Source organism: Pagrus major, chromosome 22 (assembly GCF_040436345.1).
Source record: "Pagrus major chromosome 22, Pma_NU_1.0".
Lineage (NCBI taxonomy): Eukaryota > Metazoa > Chordata > Actinopteri > Spariformes > Sparidae > Pagrus > Pagrus major.
The window spans coordinates 10471302-10491077 of record NC_133236.1 but is presented as its reverse complement, the minus strand read 5'-3'; the positions used below and the strand labels follow the sequence as shown (position 1 = coordinate 10491077).

The following is a 19776-nucleotide window of genomic DNA, read 5'->3' as shown; positions in this document are numbered from 1 at the left end:
CCATGAGGTCTGACATGATTACATTTTCTACCAAAGTCTTTTTTTTGTTTTTCTCTGTGCTTCTCTCACTAGTTGGAAGTTGGCAGGGCTCAGTTTGAAGAAAGGTGATCCCACATACTTCCATATACCGGTAGTGTCACCCAGTTTCATTTTACATTTATACATTTATAAACCTAAACCCCTGGATATTTTGAATGAGACGTCTGGACATTTTCCAGATGTGTTTGTGGCAACAGAACCAGGTATTCTAAGACAAACCATGATCTTTTCCTAAACCCTATCCAAGTGGTTTTGTGCTTATACTAAACCAGAACACAAGCATGCAAATTGAAAATTGCACATAAAGAAACATATTCGTGGTTTGCAGAAACGTACAATGCCAACATCTATTTTGGCAATTGGGTTGAAATATATTAACAAAGGATTTATTTCTTCTCGTATTTAAGGGGAAAAACTAAATATTTATGACTCTGTACAAATGTAAAACTGCTAAAAAAAAAAGCCACTAAGCCTCACATTCAGTCTCTGTCTGATGACATTAAACACATGTCAGCTCCATCATGCCTCATGTTCAGGTTAGAGAGCTAACAAGACTCTGTCCTGTCTCTTAATTTAATTACCTCGATGTAAATGTGAAAACACAGCGAGCTTTGGTGCTGAATCAAAACTGGATTCCAGCTTTCCGGGGAGAGGCTGGTACACCTCGGGGGAAGAGGCTATTTGGCGGATTTTCAGTGAATTCGTCAGACTTTTTTTTTTCCCCCGCTTGCTTTTCCCTGATAAAGCCCGAGAGTGTTTGTGTGGAAGTTAATTTGGTTGACAGCCGAGCTCAGCAGCCTCCACATCTCCCTCCAAACAAACCCCACCCAGCCACGGCTAAGCTGGCCACCAAAGTTAGCGAGGTCAAACGCACCATTCACATCTCTTCATGTAAAACTTTATTAGCTTCATGCCAGAGACGGCCTTTGTTATTACAAATATTATCAATATAAAGATTCCACATACATGAAAAAAATAAAGGAAAAATACACATTTTAAAAGTGATTGTCAGGGATTTCTGAGTCTTGTTGTTTTGTGGTGATTTTCCAACAACTATTGTAAAATGAAATTTGACAGAAATAGTTCTGTGACACAGACTGTTGAAAAGAATAACTCGATTTCTTGTCCACAGTTGGATGAACAAGACCGCTCTCATGACTGAACGGTAAATATGAAGTCAAACCCAGCAGCCAGTTAGCTTAGCACAAAAAGTGAACACGGGGGGAAACAGCTGGATTGACTCTGTTTGAAAGAAACAAATCCAACTACCAGCACCTCCAAAGCTCATTAATTAATGCTGTATGCCTTCAGTCTGTACAAAACACACATAAAACGGGTTACAGAGTATTGCTTGGCCAGGCAACCAGACGTGACTCCAGTAAGTTCCTGCGCCTGGTCAAGATGTAGTACAGTGTATAATACCACTTAACGCCTGGGCCACATTGCCTGTGTGAGTGACGCGTCATATAGAAATTCAGCGTCTCGCCTTTTTTCCTGCACCACGCGTGCGTCTCTCAGCAAAAATAGATCTGAAAATGACCACAGTTGCATGAAGGTGATGTTGAATCTACTTTATCCACAATTTGTTTTGACGCTTTGGTTTTTGTAAAGATTAAACAAACAAGATACAACGTGTTAGTTACTGAGCTTTAGAGATTTTGACAGTTGTTTTTTTGTTACCTGAAGACAGAACTAGGCTAGCATATCCCCCCCGTTTTCAGTCTTTGTGCTAAGCTAAGCTAATCAGACTTAAAATTACCATACAGATGTGAGCGGTATCTTCAAACTCTTGGCGAGAAGGCAAACTAATGTGAAACTGCCCCCAAAAATAAAATAAATCAAAATATTTTGTTGGTTTCTTGTCACTCCTTTCCAGATTCCATGACAATTGATGTTAGTTACACCATCCAAAGGAGCCTCAATAGACCAGAACGATTGCATTCTGCAGCTGATTAGACTTTTTAATATGTGGGTAAAGGATTGTGGCTTTCTTATCACTCACTTTATACATTTATGACAGAAATATACAAAATATTTGCTTGTCCATTCCTGAGGGTTGTTAAAATGGGCTCTTGGGAAGTGTTAGAAAATAGATACTAAAGTAGAAGTGCATAGAGGAGGTGAAGAGTAAATGAAAAACATCTAAGAAAAAACAAGACATTATAAATTCTGAGAATCTGAGGTAATTATTTCTGTTGTTATATGACAAAACAAGATACTATTAACCTTTAACAAAATATCCTTTATCATAATTGTTTCAAGTGATTAACATACATTACATGGTAAGAAAAGTTTCCTTTCAGTGGGTGTTAGCGTATGAGTGTGTGTGTGTATGTGTGTGTGTGCGTATGTGTGGCTAACACTGCCGCCAAATCCCATTTCCATAAATAACAATCTTTCACAGACATTTCTGCAAATGCAAGTTTGACTTTCAAGTAAGTGTGAATGTGTCATTCAGAGTAGACGAGCACTTTCTCCCGACCTTTATAAGTGACTCAGTCACAGTTTTACACATTGGAAATACCACAAGACGAAGTAGCATCAAGTAAGTTAGACCAGAGCCGCCCATGTCACACACACACACAAACACTACAAATGAGTGTAAAATCATCGTCAGCAACAACAGCACAGGCCGGACTTGTGATCATCATCGCTCACATCTTATTGGCCTTCCAGGTCAGGTAGGAGTTCCAACCGACAGCGACAATCTGGACGACCGCCAGTCTGGAAGAAGGAGGAGGTTTATGTGTTTAATTTGTGTGTCTGATGAGTTTAATCTAGAAAAAAATGACAATTAAAATGATCTTATGACATTTTAGGAGATTGGTTCAAAATTGGACAGTGTTGTTCTGGAAGTATGACCAACTTTCAGTTGGAAGGGACAGAGTCGTCTCTATTTTCTGAGACGGCTGAGGTCCTTCAACATCTGCCGGACTATGCTCAGGATGTTTTATGAGTCTGTGGTGGCCAGTGCTATACTCTATGCTGTTGTGTGCTGGGGCAGCAGGCTGAAGGTAGCGGATGCAAAAAGACTTAACAGACTGATCCGCAAGGCCAGTGACGTTGTGGGGGTGGGGCTGGACTCTCTGACGGTGGTGTCAGAGAGGAGGATGCTGTCATCGAGTTGCATGTCATCTTGGCTCTCATCCATTCCATGACGTGGTGGTCAGCCACAGGAGTACATTCAGCACTAGACTGATCCCACCAAGATGCACCGCAGAGCACCACAGGACATCATTCCGGCCTGTGGCCATCAAACTGTTCAACTCCTCGCTCTGAGTGTCAGACACTCTGAGTCAATAGGAGGACTCTGGACGCTTTGTTTCTCAAATATTGTGCAATAACCCATATTTCAACAGTAGCATTATTTATGACTCTGTATATATAGATATATTTCTAGTAGAATGTACATTTCGTATATTTTTCATTCTATTTTTACTATTCTTGCTTATACATAGTTTTTATTTTTCTGCATATTTTCTAAGACTTTTAAATGGGAGCAGCTGTAACGCAAGCAATTTCCCCTTGGGGACCAATAATGTATTTCTGATTCTGATCCGATTCTGATTATTTAAAGGACGCATTATTAAGATAGCAAGATGCTCCTCCACAGGTGGGTTCAGTCATGCTTTCAGTCATTTTAAACATTTCCATGTGCAGTATAAACTTGACAGGACAGAGGAAACTCTCCAGATGAAACAGAATTTAACTTTTCTGAAACACATTTTTTTAGCTCAGAAGGAGAAAGGGATTTGTTGATGGGACAGAGGATTGGGAAACGACAGAGTCAGAGGGTCCAATGGCCAAAGACCACATACCTGTCCCTTGGAGGACACAAGTGTTGCTGTTTAAATAGCAATGCACAGGCACACCTGACTTTTAAAAGGAATGGGAGATGACACTCAGATTGTTTGAACAGGGCCTTTAAACTCTTACCTGTGGTGTAGTGGAATGAAGTAGAAATTGGCAATCTGGACTGGCGGCCACAGCTGGAACACAAACAGGAAACACTCAGTTTAACTCACTTGATGCAACATGAGGTGGAGTGAAAATGTATTTCAATCAATAGGTTAATTAAAATAAAACAAATATTTACTTCACAAGCACATTTCAATAAAATGGTAAATAATACAGGAGAAACTTACATAGTAATTTGAGATCAGGGCATCTGTGTAGTCCTGTGAACAAAGTTTAAAAACAGTTACTAATTCTACCGGCATTCATTTTAATGAGTAGTGCCTCGTAGGATAAGACTCTGGACTGAAATTAGTTTTTAAAGAGTCATACAAACATTTTTAGTCAGAGGTTGCTGATAGTTGAGTTTGTTTTGATATCAAACCTGTGAAAATAAAACTTTCATACTTTTGGCCTAAGGCAGGTTTCAGGTTCAGCCCTCTAACACTTTTCATCAGAGAACAGTTGAAGACATCAGTGGGGGATGAAGTGAGAAATGGTGATGTGCTGAAACTCCAGTTGGTGAGGAGTTTTCATTCCAAAAACAATGCAGGATGGACGTTTTATAGCCAAAGTATCAGCAGCAGGGAGGCCGAGTAATTGTTGAGTGATTGTTAACGATCGACATCTCTCAGCCCCCTATAGATACAGTGTGTGTCAGTCATTTTATAGTATCACACAGGAAACAGCTTTGTTTTCCTTCAGTGTTGAATATTCACACTGAAGAAACATTACTGCATGTAAAAGAAAGAAAGAAACAATACATTTTATAATGGAGGTTGTGCCCTTAAGAATTGCAACAGTGGAACAAAACAAGTAGCGTTCATTGACGTGTACACAACAAGCCCATAATGCAATGCATCATATTTTATAGATGGGAAAATGTAACTAATGCAGCTACACTTGCTGAAGATAATGCAAAATGAAGTGTCTGAAGAATCTATTGGAGCTTTATACACTTGGTAACCAGTTCTGAAACATTGAGACCCTCTTAGCCCATCCGTATGATTTTGGTACAACCAGAAAAATAAGTTCTCCCTTGGAAAACTCACGTGAATGCCTCTCAGATCAGAAGACAGACTCGTAAAAGTCGGTGAAAATTGTGGAACATGGCTTTCTGACTTGGACGGCATTTACGCAGAAACCTGGCGGACGAAAGTCAATGTTTGGTTGATGGTAAGAAACTTTCTTGCTCACACACTTTTTAACACAATTATTTAATTTGCACATAATGCCAAAGCAAGAGCTGTACTGGCCATCGACCTGTAAAACTCCACTTTCAACTTGGCAGAAATCCCTGCAAAATCAACCCTATCAGTGATCATACACATTATCATAAGCTCATTATTTATGTAAGCCGTTCGCTAGGTTTCTTAAAGAATTTTAACTGTGTGCAGGCAAAAGAGAAAAGTGTTAATGTGGATTAAAAAATACTGAAAAATATGCTGATAATACTGTGAAAATAATCAAAGAAATGTATTGAAATAAGTGAAAATGTGTGTTATCTATTTGAAGTTCCTTTACCTTTTTAATAATGACTTTTCCTCTCTACAGTAAATATGAAGGCACGTGTGTGTTTATACACAAACTCTCTCTCACACACAAAAAATCCCTCCATCGTCCATTTAAAGGTCACCTCAACAAGTCTCGACATATAAAAACAACGAGCCAATATTCCAGTTACAATCTTTTCTTTCTGGTTGTTTTTTTTTTTTTTTCTAATTATGGTCAACAAGCTCCTTGACCACCTGAGGTGAAATTACCTCCGCTGCGTCAGAGACACGTCAAAATGTTTCCTCACACACTCTGAAGAAGACGGGACCTTTCTCAGCTCTACCAGGGGTTTCTAAACTGGCTGTATAATTTCCTTTTTCTTGCAGTTTGTGAACAAGAAATATTTAGTCTTCAGTGTGACATGTGACTACAGATGTCAATTAAACTTAAAGATGAGGTTAAATGCTTTTCCAAAATCAAATTATTTGATTTGATTTCCTACAGATGTCTGTGAAATTTGGTACATGCATTCAACCCCTCACAATGAAAAGTAATAACTTTGGAGAACATCAAGAAACACTTTTCTTGTAGCTCACTGTAGAGCTAGGGACTTCACCCACATTTGTCCAAGAGCCAGAATCTTTGTAAATAAACACTGTGGATCAATCTCTGGCTAATGTCCAGTTGCAGGAAAATGAAATGGAGAATGGGCTCAGGCTGGAACTGAAGATATGAGACTGTTGAACCCACACCTTTACAGAGACCTGTCTCCACCACAACATCCCGACAGAGCGCAGGACAACAGCGGGACGAGGAGAGCTGGACTCTGTGTTTATATCATTGATGCTTGGTGCTCAAAACCAAGTCAAAGTTGATAGACAGTGTTTTCCCCAGATGTCAAACCTTTAAAGTGAAAATGCTGACCTTATCATCATCATCATCATCTTGTTGCCTCTGTTTACATTCACCCAGACGCGTCTATAAATGACTGTATATAAAGATTCCATGTTTGTGTAGCAACTAGGAACTATGAACTTACATTTCGTAATGCACCCCCGTGTTGTTCAATCACAAATAAATCACCTTGAACCTTGCGGCCGGCCTTTAAAATAATAAAGGCCAAATTAGCCCGTTATTGATCAAACTTACAAAATTAAAAGTTTTGTGCACTAGCTCACATTGCTAACAGTAGCTAAGGTTGCTAACTTTCCCCACAAATTGTCAACAAGACTCTTACACAGACATAAACAAAACAATTATTTCGGACCCGACAAACACATTCAAATTATTAAGAAAAGAGATTCTGCACCTCCTATATTTCATTTTAAAAAATTATTTAAAAAAAATATTTGTCTCCATAAAAATATTATCAATGTAACCTTTAAGGAGAAAATAAGCTCTGACCTCAATGCAAAACCGATACATTTGACATGCAACATATACACTTAAGTTAAGCAGTAGCAGCAGATAAGTAGATAAGTGACAGGTAAACAAGAAGGTTAAAGTCTTGATTACACCTGTGTCAGACTTTAACAGTCATGGCGTCCGTCTGGTCGACGGCTCCATTAATTTTCATCTCACATTTCCTCAGTGCCAGGCCTCATTGTAATGAGCACATTTGTCATTTATTTTCTGTCCTTTCTGACATTTACCAGGTTGGCCTTTCAGGTCCGCGCGGCTTCGTTGGTAAATAATTGACGGTGACTGGCTGCATGTTGGGTAAGCAAGGCGCTGACGGACGTTTGAGCAGCTGGCACAAGATGACAGTTAGCTCTGACCTGGCATACAAATACAAACACACACACACACACACACACACACACAAATACAAACACACACACACACACACACACATATATATGAAGGTATGAGTCACTCCAGCTATTTCTACAGTCCCCCCCCAGCCCCCCCTCTCGTCTCTACCTCGATCACAGGAAATAGTTTCTAATAATAATGAGAGGTGAGTGCTGGAGGTCAGATACTGTGTACTCTCATTTACCTGAGCTCTGTTCATACAGAGAAAACACTGCTCTCCAGCCAGTTCGTACCAAGTAAAAATAAAGACTACGTCACCCATTGTGGTTAGAGGAGAGTTTGGCGATTTGGTCATTGCCATCTTAGTTTTTTCGGAACCAGAAGTGTCCAAATAAGGACAACAGCGTGGAGCTGATCCTGATTGGATCTGACTGAGAACCCAAGGACACATTGTGGTCGTTATTTTACTCCAAGGGCCGCTGCCCACATAGCGCCAGCGTCTTTTTTCAATTGTTTCCAATGAGGAGCGGGCGTCTGCAGCAGCAGGCAGCTGCCCATAGAAAAGGTGCAGCGAGCACTCCGCCTGTTTTGTGCTTTGAGTTGAAAAATCGCTTTTCAGAAAGACGCTGGTGATGTCACCCTTGCTCTCTTTCTTTTTCCTGGCCTAGGCGATAATATTCACCATATTTTTGTTTCATACAGATCACGTTGTAAACCGACATCCTCCTTGATCTGATGTCCTGGTATCAAATCAAAAAACAAACAGATAGTAAACTGCAAAGGGACCGTGTCGATCATACAGCGGCGGTTGTCAAGATATTCTTGTCATAGACACAAGACCCACGTGCAACATTTTTTTCTCTCCCACACCCCAGCGCTCCCGAGTCCAACACCAGAACTTTCCCATCCAAATAAATGCTATGTGGACACAGTCCCTAAATGGGACCATGATTTACCAAATGAACATCATGCTGTGCTGCAGAAGACTTGACACTAGAGATTGAGACCATAAACTCATTAGCAAACTGTTTAATTAGACGATAAATCAAGAGAGAAGTAGGGTCATTTTCTCATAAGCTTACATACAATCGGATTTCTTTTTGAAACCAGTTGAAAGGCTAGAAAGTATCTTTAAAGCCTTGAGGTCCTGTCGATGTCAAAAATGACTTGTTTTGTGAAAATGGTAGCCGAAATACCCGTTGAATGGAAAAGACTCACTTCTTCATGTGTGCAAAATTAGGACTTTTAGATCCAGAATTTAAATAAAACATTATTTTGCTACGTTATTGTTCAAACTTCAAGTTGTAATATTTCATTACAACTTGCCGTGAATCTTATTTCATATCCATCAGGCTCGAACGGGGCACACTCCTCCTCATCGTGCCTCTTCATAAATGAAAAATGAGCCGAGGACAAATCAGGTCAAACACTGAACTTTTACCTCAAGTGGAGATAATTTTGACCCAGACAGTTTTTCAGGTTCAACTCACCTACATGAGCAAGCATATTTTCCACATCACTACAATACAGACAAGAACACTCATGTAAGAACAACAATAAAAAAAACAGTCATCCTATTTTTATATTCTGCGCACTGGTGGAAGGCAGGCAAACACATCGGGATCGTGTCTCATTAAGAGTGTCCAGTTGACTTAAACACACATTATGTAGTATAAACAGCTTGGGGTCTCTCAAACAAAACTATAAAAACAAAAGACGTAGTTTGATGATGTTGTGAAGTAGCGTGGGATCATGGGAGTTGTTGTCTTCATTGTCAAACAACCACAAAAATCTCTCTTAAGTAAGTCAGGCAGAAATGTTAATGGACGAGGTTTTATTTTAACTTGAATTAATGTTATGTTTAGTCTCATTCGCCGACTTCTTTCCTCGCTCTCTGACGAATCATCTGATGTTGACCTGGATGTTATACATACAGGCGACTAGATATATTTAGATAGAAAAATATTATATCTTTAACTACTGCAGAAACTGAAGACAGAAGACAAGAGGGATCATACCCACAACCTTCTTGCTGTGAGGGAACAGAGAGTAACTTTCTCGCTGACACAGTAATGTGGCGCTGAAATTAAGTGAACTCACCCTCTTCAGCTTGTTGACGTTCTCCTCCACCGTCAGACCGTTCAGAGCGCCGGAGAGACAGAGAAAAGCTCCCAGGAAACACGGAGCAAAACCCAACTGCAGAGAAAGACACGAAAAGCAGAGAAGAAACTGACTTTACAAATCAATGATTTATGATCCGAACATTATGATGCGAAGACGCAAGAGAAGACGAATTAAAATCACTTTAGTGGTGATGGCTATAAGGTCTTTCAATTGATGGGTCACATTAAATGTAATATAAAATAGGAATGTCACATTACAGTATGTCTGCAATAAAAACAAACAACTAAAGAAGAACCGATGGACTTACTGAACTGCTCTACAGCACTCCATGCTTAGTATTACATTTTTTTAACCTCCACTGCTCAACTTTTTAACTTAACACATTACGTGTACTAACAGGAGTAAGAGTTGTCTTTTTATGCACATCTGATATTCTTATATGTACTGTATTATATCTTTATATGAGTCATGCACTGGGGAAAGGCACATTTCCATTATTGCCAGCATCAATGGACAAGGAGGTTTTTTATTTTATCTTTGAATCTCGAAAAGTAGCACTGAAAAAAAAAAAAGAGGGTTCAGTTTAAATGCGTAATCTGAAACTTTAGTATTTAAGATAAAGAGGATGATTAAGTTTCACTGGGTGCAGCTGATAGTTAATGCAATAAAAAACTACATTTTTAAAGCTTTAATTGAGCAAAGAGGATGTGTGAACTTATGTGACTTTCAATCATCTTTGAATTTGTGAGTGTTTATGTTGTTTGAGTCATGTTTCGTTTGGTCTAAAATAAGAAAAGAAGCACTCTCCATTTATAAGTGAAGCTACACTTGTCTACTTTAGGCTATTTTATGTTAATTTTGACAGTTGACTGACAGTTTGATAAGTCGTAAAACTGAGTGATAAATGTTTAAGTTGAGAGACTTTTGCTTTAACAGACGGTGTAGTAAATATTTGCAGTACAATGGATTTTTCTGTATTTTACTGACTGTATTCTGCACAAAGGATGCACAAGGAAAATCTGAAATCTCTGTTCAGTTGTTTACAGCGAGGTCAAACTGCTCCTTCCATATGAAACTTACATAAAACAGCCTCTTGCCTTCCATCTGTTATTCAGCTCTGATGCAGATCGACGCCGCTCACCTTAAATCTTTCAAGTCGCCAAATGGCACTCGAGTTATTGCTGAAGCAGAGGGAGCAGCGTTCAGTGTGACCACATCACTATTCAAGCGTGAGACTGGACCCCTTTGCTCACGTTAATATTTCAGTAGGGGGGCGCGTTGAAAGCTCTGAAGTCTTCTTCTGTGGTGGTTTTAGCGGAAGCTGTGCTTGTTTGTGTGTTTGTGTGTGCAGTTTGATCGAGTCAAACAGCAGAGGGCAGAGTGAAGAGAGGAAAACTTTTTTTTTTACATGTTCTGAAGAGTTAAGCTGCATTTTAGCACTATATATCGTATTTGCACATATGCACTGTACGGATACATGTTGTATTCCTGTTGCCGCCTTTTTTTCTTATTCTTTGTAATCACTTATATTCCTGGTATTTTATTATTTTTGCTTCCTTTATTCTTCTTCTAACTGACGACTACTTCCCTTACATTTTAATGTCATACTTTATACTATCTAGATTTAATAAAAAGTCACTATTTTAATGAAGGTGAAATGATTAGTCAATATATTCATTAGTCACTTGGCAGAAAATGTATCAAAACCGATTTGACAATTGTTTAAAGGTGCACGTAGCATGTGCATTAACATAAATCTTACAAGTTCGCTACATGTCACACTGCGATGGGTCTAAAGCTATGTTCACACTACCAGCCCAAATCCATCATTTGGCATATCCACATCGATTTTAGGAAGTCTAGACAGCAAAAAAAAAAGTGAAATGTGAAATTCAAATCCAAAACCACATTTGGAGGCGATTTGAAATGTGATTAAAAAAATCTTGACTTCTACAGATGGGTCTCAGTCTGGACGCTCTGGACGCTCATATCGTATTTCAAAGTGTCCTTTGTGTCACTCGGTGACGTCAAATCCAGAGTGACGGAAGTGCATCTGCGCAGCTGAGCAGAATCCGGCTGCTTCTTGCAGAACGTATGAAATCAACACAGAGAGGAACAGTCTGTAGATTCGTCACCGTACGTAGTTACCTACGCCTACACTTGATCCATTTGTATCACTTACGAATAACAGCTCGGAAACTCTGTCGTTCACATCTGATTTGAAAAACAAATTGGATATGCCTGCAGTCTAAGTATAGCATTATAAAGTTTATCTGTGACTGTATATCTATTTTAGGTTGTCAGATAAAAGTCTGGTAAATCTCTATACAGCTCAACAGCTGTATAGAGAGGGAAGGATGGGGAATCACAGAAAACAGCCAAACAGTTCAGCCCACTTTGTGCCAAACTCCTCATATAATTTGACAGATTTGTCCCATCAGCACAACAGAGAGCCGTCTGTCAGCCTGATACGAGGAAATTGTATCTCTGTAGTTGAGGCTCAGTTAATGAGCTGAGCCTGAGTGGAAGACAGAAACACACTCACACACAATATGGGTGTATCACTGAGCTCGTTTTCACTTTGTTGCTTTGATTGATGAAAGCATTTGGACTTTGGAATTATTCGGAACAAAAATAATCGTCAACTATTGTGATGAGTCTTTTTTCAAGCAACATTTGCTGGTACCAGCTTCTGAAATGTGAGGATTTGTTGCTTTTCTTTGTCATTTATGACAGTAAATGACAAATATCTGGGATTTGGACTGTTGGTTGGATAAAATAAACAAACTAAAGATGTCACTTTGGACTCTGGGAAATTGCGATGAGCATTTTTCACAATTTAATTGAATGATTCATTGTGAAAATAATTTGCAGATTAATTATCAATAAAAATGATCTGTAGTTTTATATAAAAAACCAACAGGAACTAAAAGAAGAAGAGGAGAGGGACACTGTGCTTCTCTCACCTGGTCAACCAGCATTTTCTTCATGGCAGCACTTTTAGTTCCTCCAACCACCAGCCTGTCCAGAACTTTGTACCAGCCGCCGATTACTGGACCCTTTAATGTAAATCAAACAAAATCATGACGCGCTTACAGACATCAGTTTTCTTGGAAGTTCTTCTGTAAAATTAACTTCACATCAAAGAAAACGTATTGCTTTACTCATCAAACATTAGCATCTGTATGCCGACAGCACATTAATTGAATTAAACAAACAAATGTAATAAATTATTGATGTGACAAAGAGCGATACATGCTGTATGAGTCATGAAACAGTAGTGTCTTTCTGGATGAATGAGCAAACATGTCTTAGTGTAACATGACTCCCATATGTGGCAGAGGAGCTGTTCTCAAGACAAGCGTCTATACATCGTCCTTCTATAATTCATGGGGACGAGGCAGCCAATTGGACGAACGTAAGACGATTATGGAAATATAAATAAACTTTGTCAACGTCACGGTGATGTCAGAAAAGAAATGTGCTACTTTAGAGGTGAATTGTTCAGCTGTCAGAGGACTCACGAACACACAAAGGCTTCAAGAAACACTACGTGACACAGATAAGCATCCACACACTCTGAATAGTCACTTATAGATCTATAAATACGATTTTTGATGCTGTTGAAGGTAGAGTTTGCCCATGAATTTCTTCATTTTGCTTTACATTTGCTTTCTCATGTTAAACAACCAAATAGACGCCATAAAAAGCACTTATTTTATATTTTAAAAAATCTAATTATGCTGTATGTATGTATGTATCTTTTCATTTCAGTATACAGTACATGATTAAAGTGAGTAAAGGGCCGTCCACACCAAGAACGGTAACTATAAAGAGTGGCGCCAAGCACATGCTGCATGCTCCAGCTGTGTCGGCAGCTTCGGAAAATATATATTGATGACCTGCTACTGCTGAACGTCTACTTTGAGTCAACATCAATTATCCTGGCGATCTTTAAAGAAGACATCGGTAAAGATTAAACGAACTTCAGCGCTAGGCTCGGGTGAGATCCAAATTTTTTATATCCTGATATTGTCCTGCTCAAATATCGTGATAGACGATGATATTGTCTCACGGCAAAGACAACATGTAGCCTCAGTCAAAACTCTTGGCTCGCCATTTTCTCCTTCCCAAACTGGCCAGAGGGCGAACTAAGTCCTCCATGTCTGTATGTTAAAGTGCTGCATGCGTGGCGCCTCATTTGGACAATTAACCCACAGTAACCTCTGCCAGCACCGTCTCATTCCCCTCTCATCTAATATCAACACGCGTTGCCTCCTCCACCACAACAGGGTGTCAAATCAGCGCTAAATAACGTTTGGCAGTACATCTCAGATAAAATCACAATTTTGTATGTGTAATTTTCAGCCTAATATCAGGTTATAAGTGTTTAATAAGTTGTGAATGTGACGCTCTGTAAATTCAGATGATTGACTTGTCTGTCACCGTTTCGGTTGTACATTAAATCTCAATTAAGACTCCACCAACTAATTGAGTTAGAACAGTTTTTAAATCAATTTATATAAAGTGATTTTTTATACTTCTTGATATTGACAGCAATAAGACGAGAAGTTTGTTTTAGACAGCCAATAAACCAGTTAGTTAATATAAAGCGGTGTCCCTAATCATCTCTGTCAAATTGTCATGTCCTGCAGCTGTGAACAGGGACTACTTTCACTCATTTTTTATCTACTCATTCATCTCTTACTTACTCATTATAAGTTCATTTAAAGACTGTTTTGTCATTAATAGTTTTTTGTTTTAATTAATATTGGACAATTATGATGGGGAAAAAAAATTTAAGCAAATCATCACACAATTTGCTACAAAAACATATACAACAAGAGTTGTTATGGTGGACCAACTGAAATAATTTCCTTTGTTCATAGTGTTTCTGTTTGAACAAATATAAAACTGGGCATGTTTGTACCTGCAGATGCTGTAAATATGATGTGATGACCCAATAAAATTTGTTTAAAAAAATAAAAAAATACAGCAAGAGTCAAGAGGAGACTACTTACCACGAAGAAGAAACCAATACTCATCATCTTGGCCGTCCTCTGCACGTTGTGATGAGCCAATCCTCTTCTCTCAATCAGCTGTTGGGAGATGACATCACCGACACCCACTAACGACCCTGGAGGACAAACAGGAGACAGACGCAGTGTCTCAGACCACCGAGTATGGTGACACAGGTGATATTATTCCTGTAGATGATATTTTCACACAAGAGGTTTTTGTATTCATTCATTTTACCGAGTGGATAAAACTGTTCAGTCACTGTGCAAAAAAATCAGACAGCTATTACATGCCCTAGTGTGTCCACAAACTGGTGAGAAAGTAACTGCAAATCCACCTCATGTAGAGTCACAACTAAAGATAATCTAGGGTTAGCACTGACACATTCACTGTAGTTAATTAAAGAGGAATACAAAGCTCTAAAAGTCTGTTCATATGTTGTGGTTACCTCACATATGTAACATGATAAGAAATGGCTAATTTTGGCGACTGCTGTGATTATAGAACAGAATAGAAAAACACTTAATTGTTTACATTTCGTGTGCAAAAGAGGTCCATTATAAAAACAACATCACACATTCAAAACAGGACACATTAAAACACATTAGCATAGATTATGCTGTGAGCAGAGGGGGCAACAACGCTGTATGATCCCTCGTTCACAACAGGACTTTTTGTTTTCCTTTTTACAAAATGCAACGTTGGCATCAACGGACCAAAAATCAATACAGATAGTAGACAACTGAAGTAGATGGGGTCTTAAAATGTAATAAAAACAAACCCATTACAAATTGAGGTGTCTGCTGACGCTTTTACGCTTAAAAGGGGTGTAAATTACACCTTTTTAAATCCATGGGGGATCTCTAGGCTTCTGGACACTTGGATTATGCAAAATGAGCTGTATAGGGCCATTCTGTGTTTTTCAATTTGTTGTTTTTTACGTTTTAAAACAGGTCACCATCAGACCATGTGAGCGGAGTGTGAGTGAGCGGGAGGATTTTGGATGGAGTGCAGAGGAGCATTTTAAAAAAACTGGAGTGATGCCTTGCTTGATTGTCAAAGGACTTTGTAAACTCTATTTTTACAGGTGCTATATAAATAAAGTTTATTATATATTATTATATATTATCATTATTATTATTATTATTATTATTATTATTATTATTAGTATTATCTCCCGTTTCAATCCCGCTCCGGTAACGCTCACACCATGAGCCCAAAACATGCCCAACGTTGAAATAAATCATTTCTGCTTGGAAAATGTGGTGTTGTCTGCTCAGTTATTTTGGATGCCAGGCTACAGTTGAAGCTAAAATTAAAATACAGCGCAGTTTTTAATGTTTTTGGAGCGAGCATTGAGCGATTTGAATGGAGTGTGTGAAATTTTAGTGGAGCGGAGAATGGCAATGAGCAGAAAATTCCCACCACAAGCTGTTTTGCTGTCAAGCTCCAGAGGCGTTTTGTGACTGATGAATCTTCACCTAAATTTCCATCGTCATGACTGAATTTTCATTTTTGGGTGAACTGTTCTTTTAAATCCTGCCTGCTGCTGCTGCTGCTGGATACACGGTTGATGAGAGTGAAGCCAAACAGTCAGTGAGCCTTAAAACAAGTCTCCAGTCTGCACAGCCGTCCATATAACTCCTTTCAGACTGATATTTACTGTAGAGTTTTTGTCCTGACTCATAAAAAAAGCCGTTCAGCAGGTGGAAAAGCTCTGAAACTCACCAACTTAATATCACCCACTGCAGCCCACATACTTAAAACTGACAGCTCAGTGTAATAATATAGACCCAGCTGAACAAGAGCTAACCTTTCCTTAAAATGTCATGGGGGAACTAATAAAGGCAGTTAGTGTCACAAGGTGGACACTCACCCACATACACACTCAAACAGAAAATTGCTCACCTTGAGAGCAATAAATACAAGCATTTCCTCTGTCACTTTGACTCAGACACTTTGATGGGCAGTAAAGCACCGAGAGAGAAGAGTTACAGCTCAGCAGCTTCAGTCTGTTGCTCAGAACTTCACTTTATGATGAGAAAAAGAACGATTTCTGTTAGAAAACTCTCACAGACAGACTCAGAGCTCACAGAGGGCTGATGGAGGAAAGAATCGAGGATCACAGAGAGGACACAGAAGTATCCTAACATCAAACTTTACACCTCAAGTCTGATCTCAAATCAAAGAGCTGTTCAGTCCAACTCACGCTCAGGTTACCTCTCAAGCAGTGTTGCCAGATTTGATTGACATTAATTTGCCCAATCGGCCCAATCGTCTTAAAAGTTGCTCCGGTTTTTACATTTCTGATGTAAATACGAGTGCGTTGTTTACAACAATCAAAACTGATTACATTCAGTGTATCGTCTGATAACTTACTGATATTAACAGATGTAAGCTTTTACAAGGCTTTTATATCAGAGCTGAGTAATGACCTGAGGGTAAGAAAGGCTGAAATGAAGTTAGAGAAGATGGATGAGTTGATATTCCACAGCTCTATGGTCAAAGACATTTTCCTTCCCATCAGAACCCTGACTGAACATGTGCTGCTCCTCCTCCTCTACTTCTTCCTCTTTCTCTTCTTCCTCGTGTGACTGACGTCAAGCAAACCAACTGTAAAGATACACAGTGGCCTACTGTATGTGTAGATGCTGCACTTGTTAAATCCATCAAAGCAATTTGGCTTCTGAGTAACTTTACTTAGTTACATTCCACAACTGTTAATGATAGATGAATCCAACATGTTTTACTTTCTCTGGACCCTCTGTCAGCTGGATGCTGAGGTGCATCAGACAGGTGAGCACTGCCTCCATCTAGTGGTGATTGAACTGTACTACACTGGAAAAGATTTTGCAGTGGAGCTACAAGAGCTAATCCATGAATCGGTTCTGTTCTGACAGTTATGACCTACTAACCATCAACTAGTCATTTCATTTAATTTTTAAACAAAAATGTTACAATTGATGGTTCCAGCATCTTAAGTGATTTTAAGTACTTTTGTGGCTTCTCTTTGTCATTTATGACAGTAACGAGTCTGAAGAGTTTGGGTTTCGGTCTGTTAGTTGGACAAAAAAGGAAATCTGAAGGTCACTTTGGGCTCGGGAAAACTGTGATGAGCATTTTTCACAATTTTTTTTTTACAAATATGAAAATAATCAGCAGATTAATCGGTAATGAAAATAATCGTTAATTACAGCCCTAAAGTGTACATTAAATAACTGCTCAGATATTTGGACATAGGATGAGTTTCATTTTGCAGTAATCGCATGTTCAGATGAATTCAAATTCATCGTTACACAGCAGCTCTAACATGCTTTCTACAGCTGGAAGTGTTGCCTTACATGTCTGTGACTTTCAGAAAGAAGGACCTTGAAGCAATTCTTTGCATTTGTGGACGAAAGGTCCCTCAAGGATCAAATGTTACCATGTCCCCAAAATAAGCCTGTTATATTTACTGTCAAAAGATCCTACAAGGTTTTACAATGAGGACGTTTTACATACTGAGGGGGGAAAAGCTATTTAAATCAGGAAGGGATTCGTATTTCAGAAAAAAAACATCTGTGTGGTTCAAAGGCCTTTCCTCATTGTTGATTCTGAAACTGAGGTGCTCTGTAAACTGGAGCAAAGGTCATGAATGTGACCAGATGTTGAACATTTTCAGCCCCCTGTTTTTCTCATCTCTTACACTCACTTTATCTTAACACGAAAAGTGAGTTTCAGTGCGTTTCTAGACCTCTTAATTTGGAATATGATATCTGTCTACTGTCTTTTGAAGATTACTGCATCTTCAGTGGAGAGATGCAGCTGTTGGATTTAAATGAAGTGTGTAAGAGGGAGCCTTTCCTACCAGCAGTCACTATCTGTACTGTCCAGGGGTATTTGGTCATCAAGACTTGGTAGGATCTCCACAGGCCTGCCATGATTCCGCCTAGGAGGAATAAAGAAAAATCACAAAGTTATCAAGACGGGAAACTGCAAAAACATGATCTGTCCATTAATCCACCCCGCCCACCGGCAGGCAGCGTGACTCAAATCAAGCGACCACCACTTGTCAATTAGCTGGTCTGCTGAGGTAGAACTGCTACTAAATCCTGGTTTAACAAAGACCTTTTCACAGATCCCGTTTTCTGACAATTGACAAGAACTAGCTGATCATTTAGTTTGAGTGAACATTTTATCGACAGAACGTGCTGGCTAAAATCCTCTCCACTGGATGAAGCTGCGACGTGGTTTTTAGAAAAAGTCAAATATTTCTTAAAGTTTGTCATTCTTTGTGGAATTTATCAACGCCGAATTAAAGAGTGGCTCCAAACAATTTAGAGAAAAGTATAAATCAGGTTCTGACACACATGTAGATTTATAAACAACAAGGGTAACTTTAAACTGTACAGTTTTTCAATGCGGTTCGGCGTAAGGTGGACGTTCGGTAACATCCTGGCTAAGCTAACAGGCATTAGCTTAAGTTTAAAGTGCAGCGTTACGTTAAAGGTCATTTCCAGCCAACGACCCCAAGTCTCTAACAACTTTTGCATCAAAATAACGGCACTTCCCCACATTATTATCCTGTTTATGTTCACGTTTCTTTAAATGTTTAGGAATATAACTGAAACACAGCAGCGCTGCTACGTGCTTACAGACACGAACATCAGCCACAAGCGCCCGCCCTGTGTATTAATACTCAATATATTACAGTCACTGTAAATGAAATGTGTACCTGCGTGAGCTCCCGGCTTTAATGAGAGAGCTGCTGCTGATGCCTTCACGTCTCCGCATTCGCTCGGAAGTTTGCGCTCTGGGCTTCTACAAATGGTTTCATGTTTCATCCAGGCACATTCACTTCATTGTAAATCATAACCATAAATGCAGGTGCAATTAAAACATTTCTGAGGACACATTTTATTTATAATCAATCCAAAACCATTACTTCAAGAGAGTACTTTTAGACTTCAGACCTTAACCATGTCAAATGATTCCCCCCATAGATTAAATGTCAAGAACAAATTAAAGACGCTTGGTTTGGTGGCGTCAATCATGTATTTTAGTTAGTAAAATACAAGCAAACGTGAGCAAATTTGATAAGAATGAAGCATTTAATTTTCATAGACTAAAAAGAGACGTTGGTAATTATAGCTTAAATGCAATATGTCCCTAAATTCAAAATCTCGTCTCATATTCATTAAACCCTTTCACTTAATTTACTTGTATGATGTACACTGTATGCAGCCCTTTTACTAATGAAAAGTGAAAAATCGCACCTGCCTAGTCGTTTTTGCCGACTCGAAATAGACTGCACACAGTCAAACCGAAAAGTTCCTACAGCCAGGGAAGGCAGCATAAGAACTGCAGTGTGCGTCACTTCCGCTGTAAACAACTGGTTGTAAAGTCTGGCGC

At 39.1% G+C, this 19776-nt stretch overlaps 1 protein-coding gene across 3 annotated transcripts; it reads right to left on the bottom strand.

The window, feature by feature from the left end:
- Positions 1–915: 915 nt before the first annotated feature.
- Positions 916–19185, bottom strand: mpv17 (mitochondrial inner membrane protein MPV17). Of its 3 annotated transcripts, none has more exons than XM_073492803.1 (8): positions 19100–19185; positions 18233–18313; positions 14388–14503; positions 12333–12425; positions 9343–9438; positions 4185–4217; positions 3976–4028; positions 916–2763 (listed from the first exon to the last, which is right to left on the bottom strand). In XM_073492803.1, the coding sequence occupies exons 2-8, from the start codon at positions 18303–18305 to the stop codon at positions 2694–2696; spliced, it is 534 nt and encodes a 177-aa protein (XP_073348904.1). In that variant the 5' UTR covers positions 18306–18313; positions 19100–19185; the 3' UTR covers positions 916–2693. The 3 variants fall into 3 exon arrangements, with proteins under 3 accessions (XP_073348904.1, XP_073348902.1, XP_073348903.1); XM_073492801.1 differs by lacking the exon at positions 19100–19185 and adding an exon at positions 19020–19043; XM_073492802.1 differs by lacking the exons at positions 916–2763; positions 19100–19185 and adding an exon at positions 7140–7265 and having other exon boundaries at positions 18233–18438.
- Positions 19186–19776: the final 591 nt, after the last annotated feature.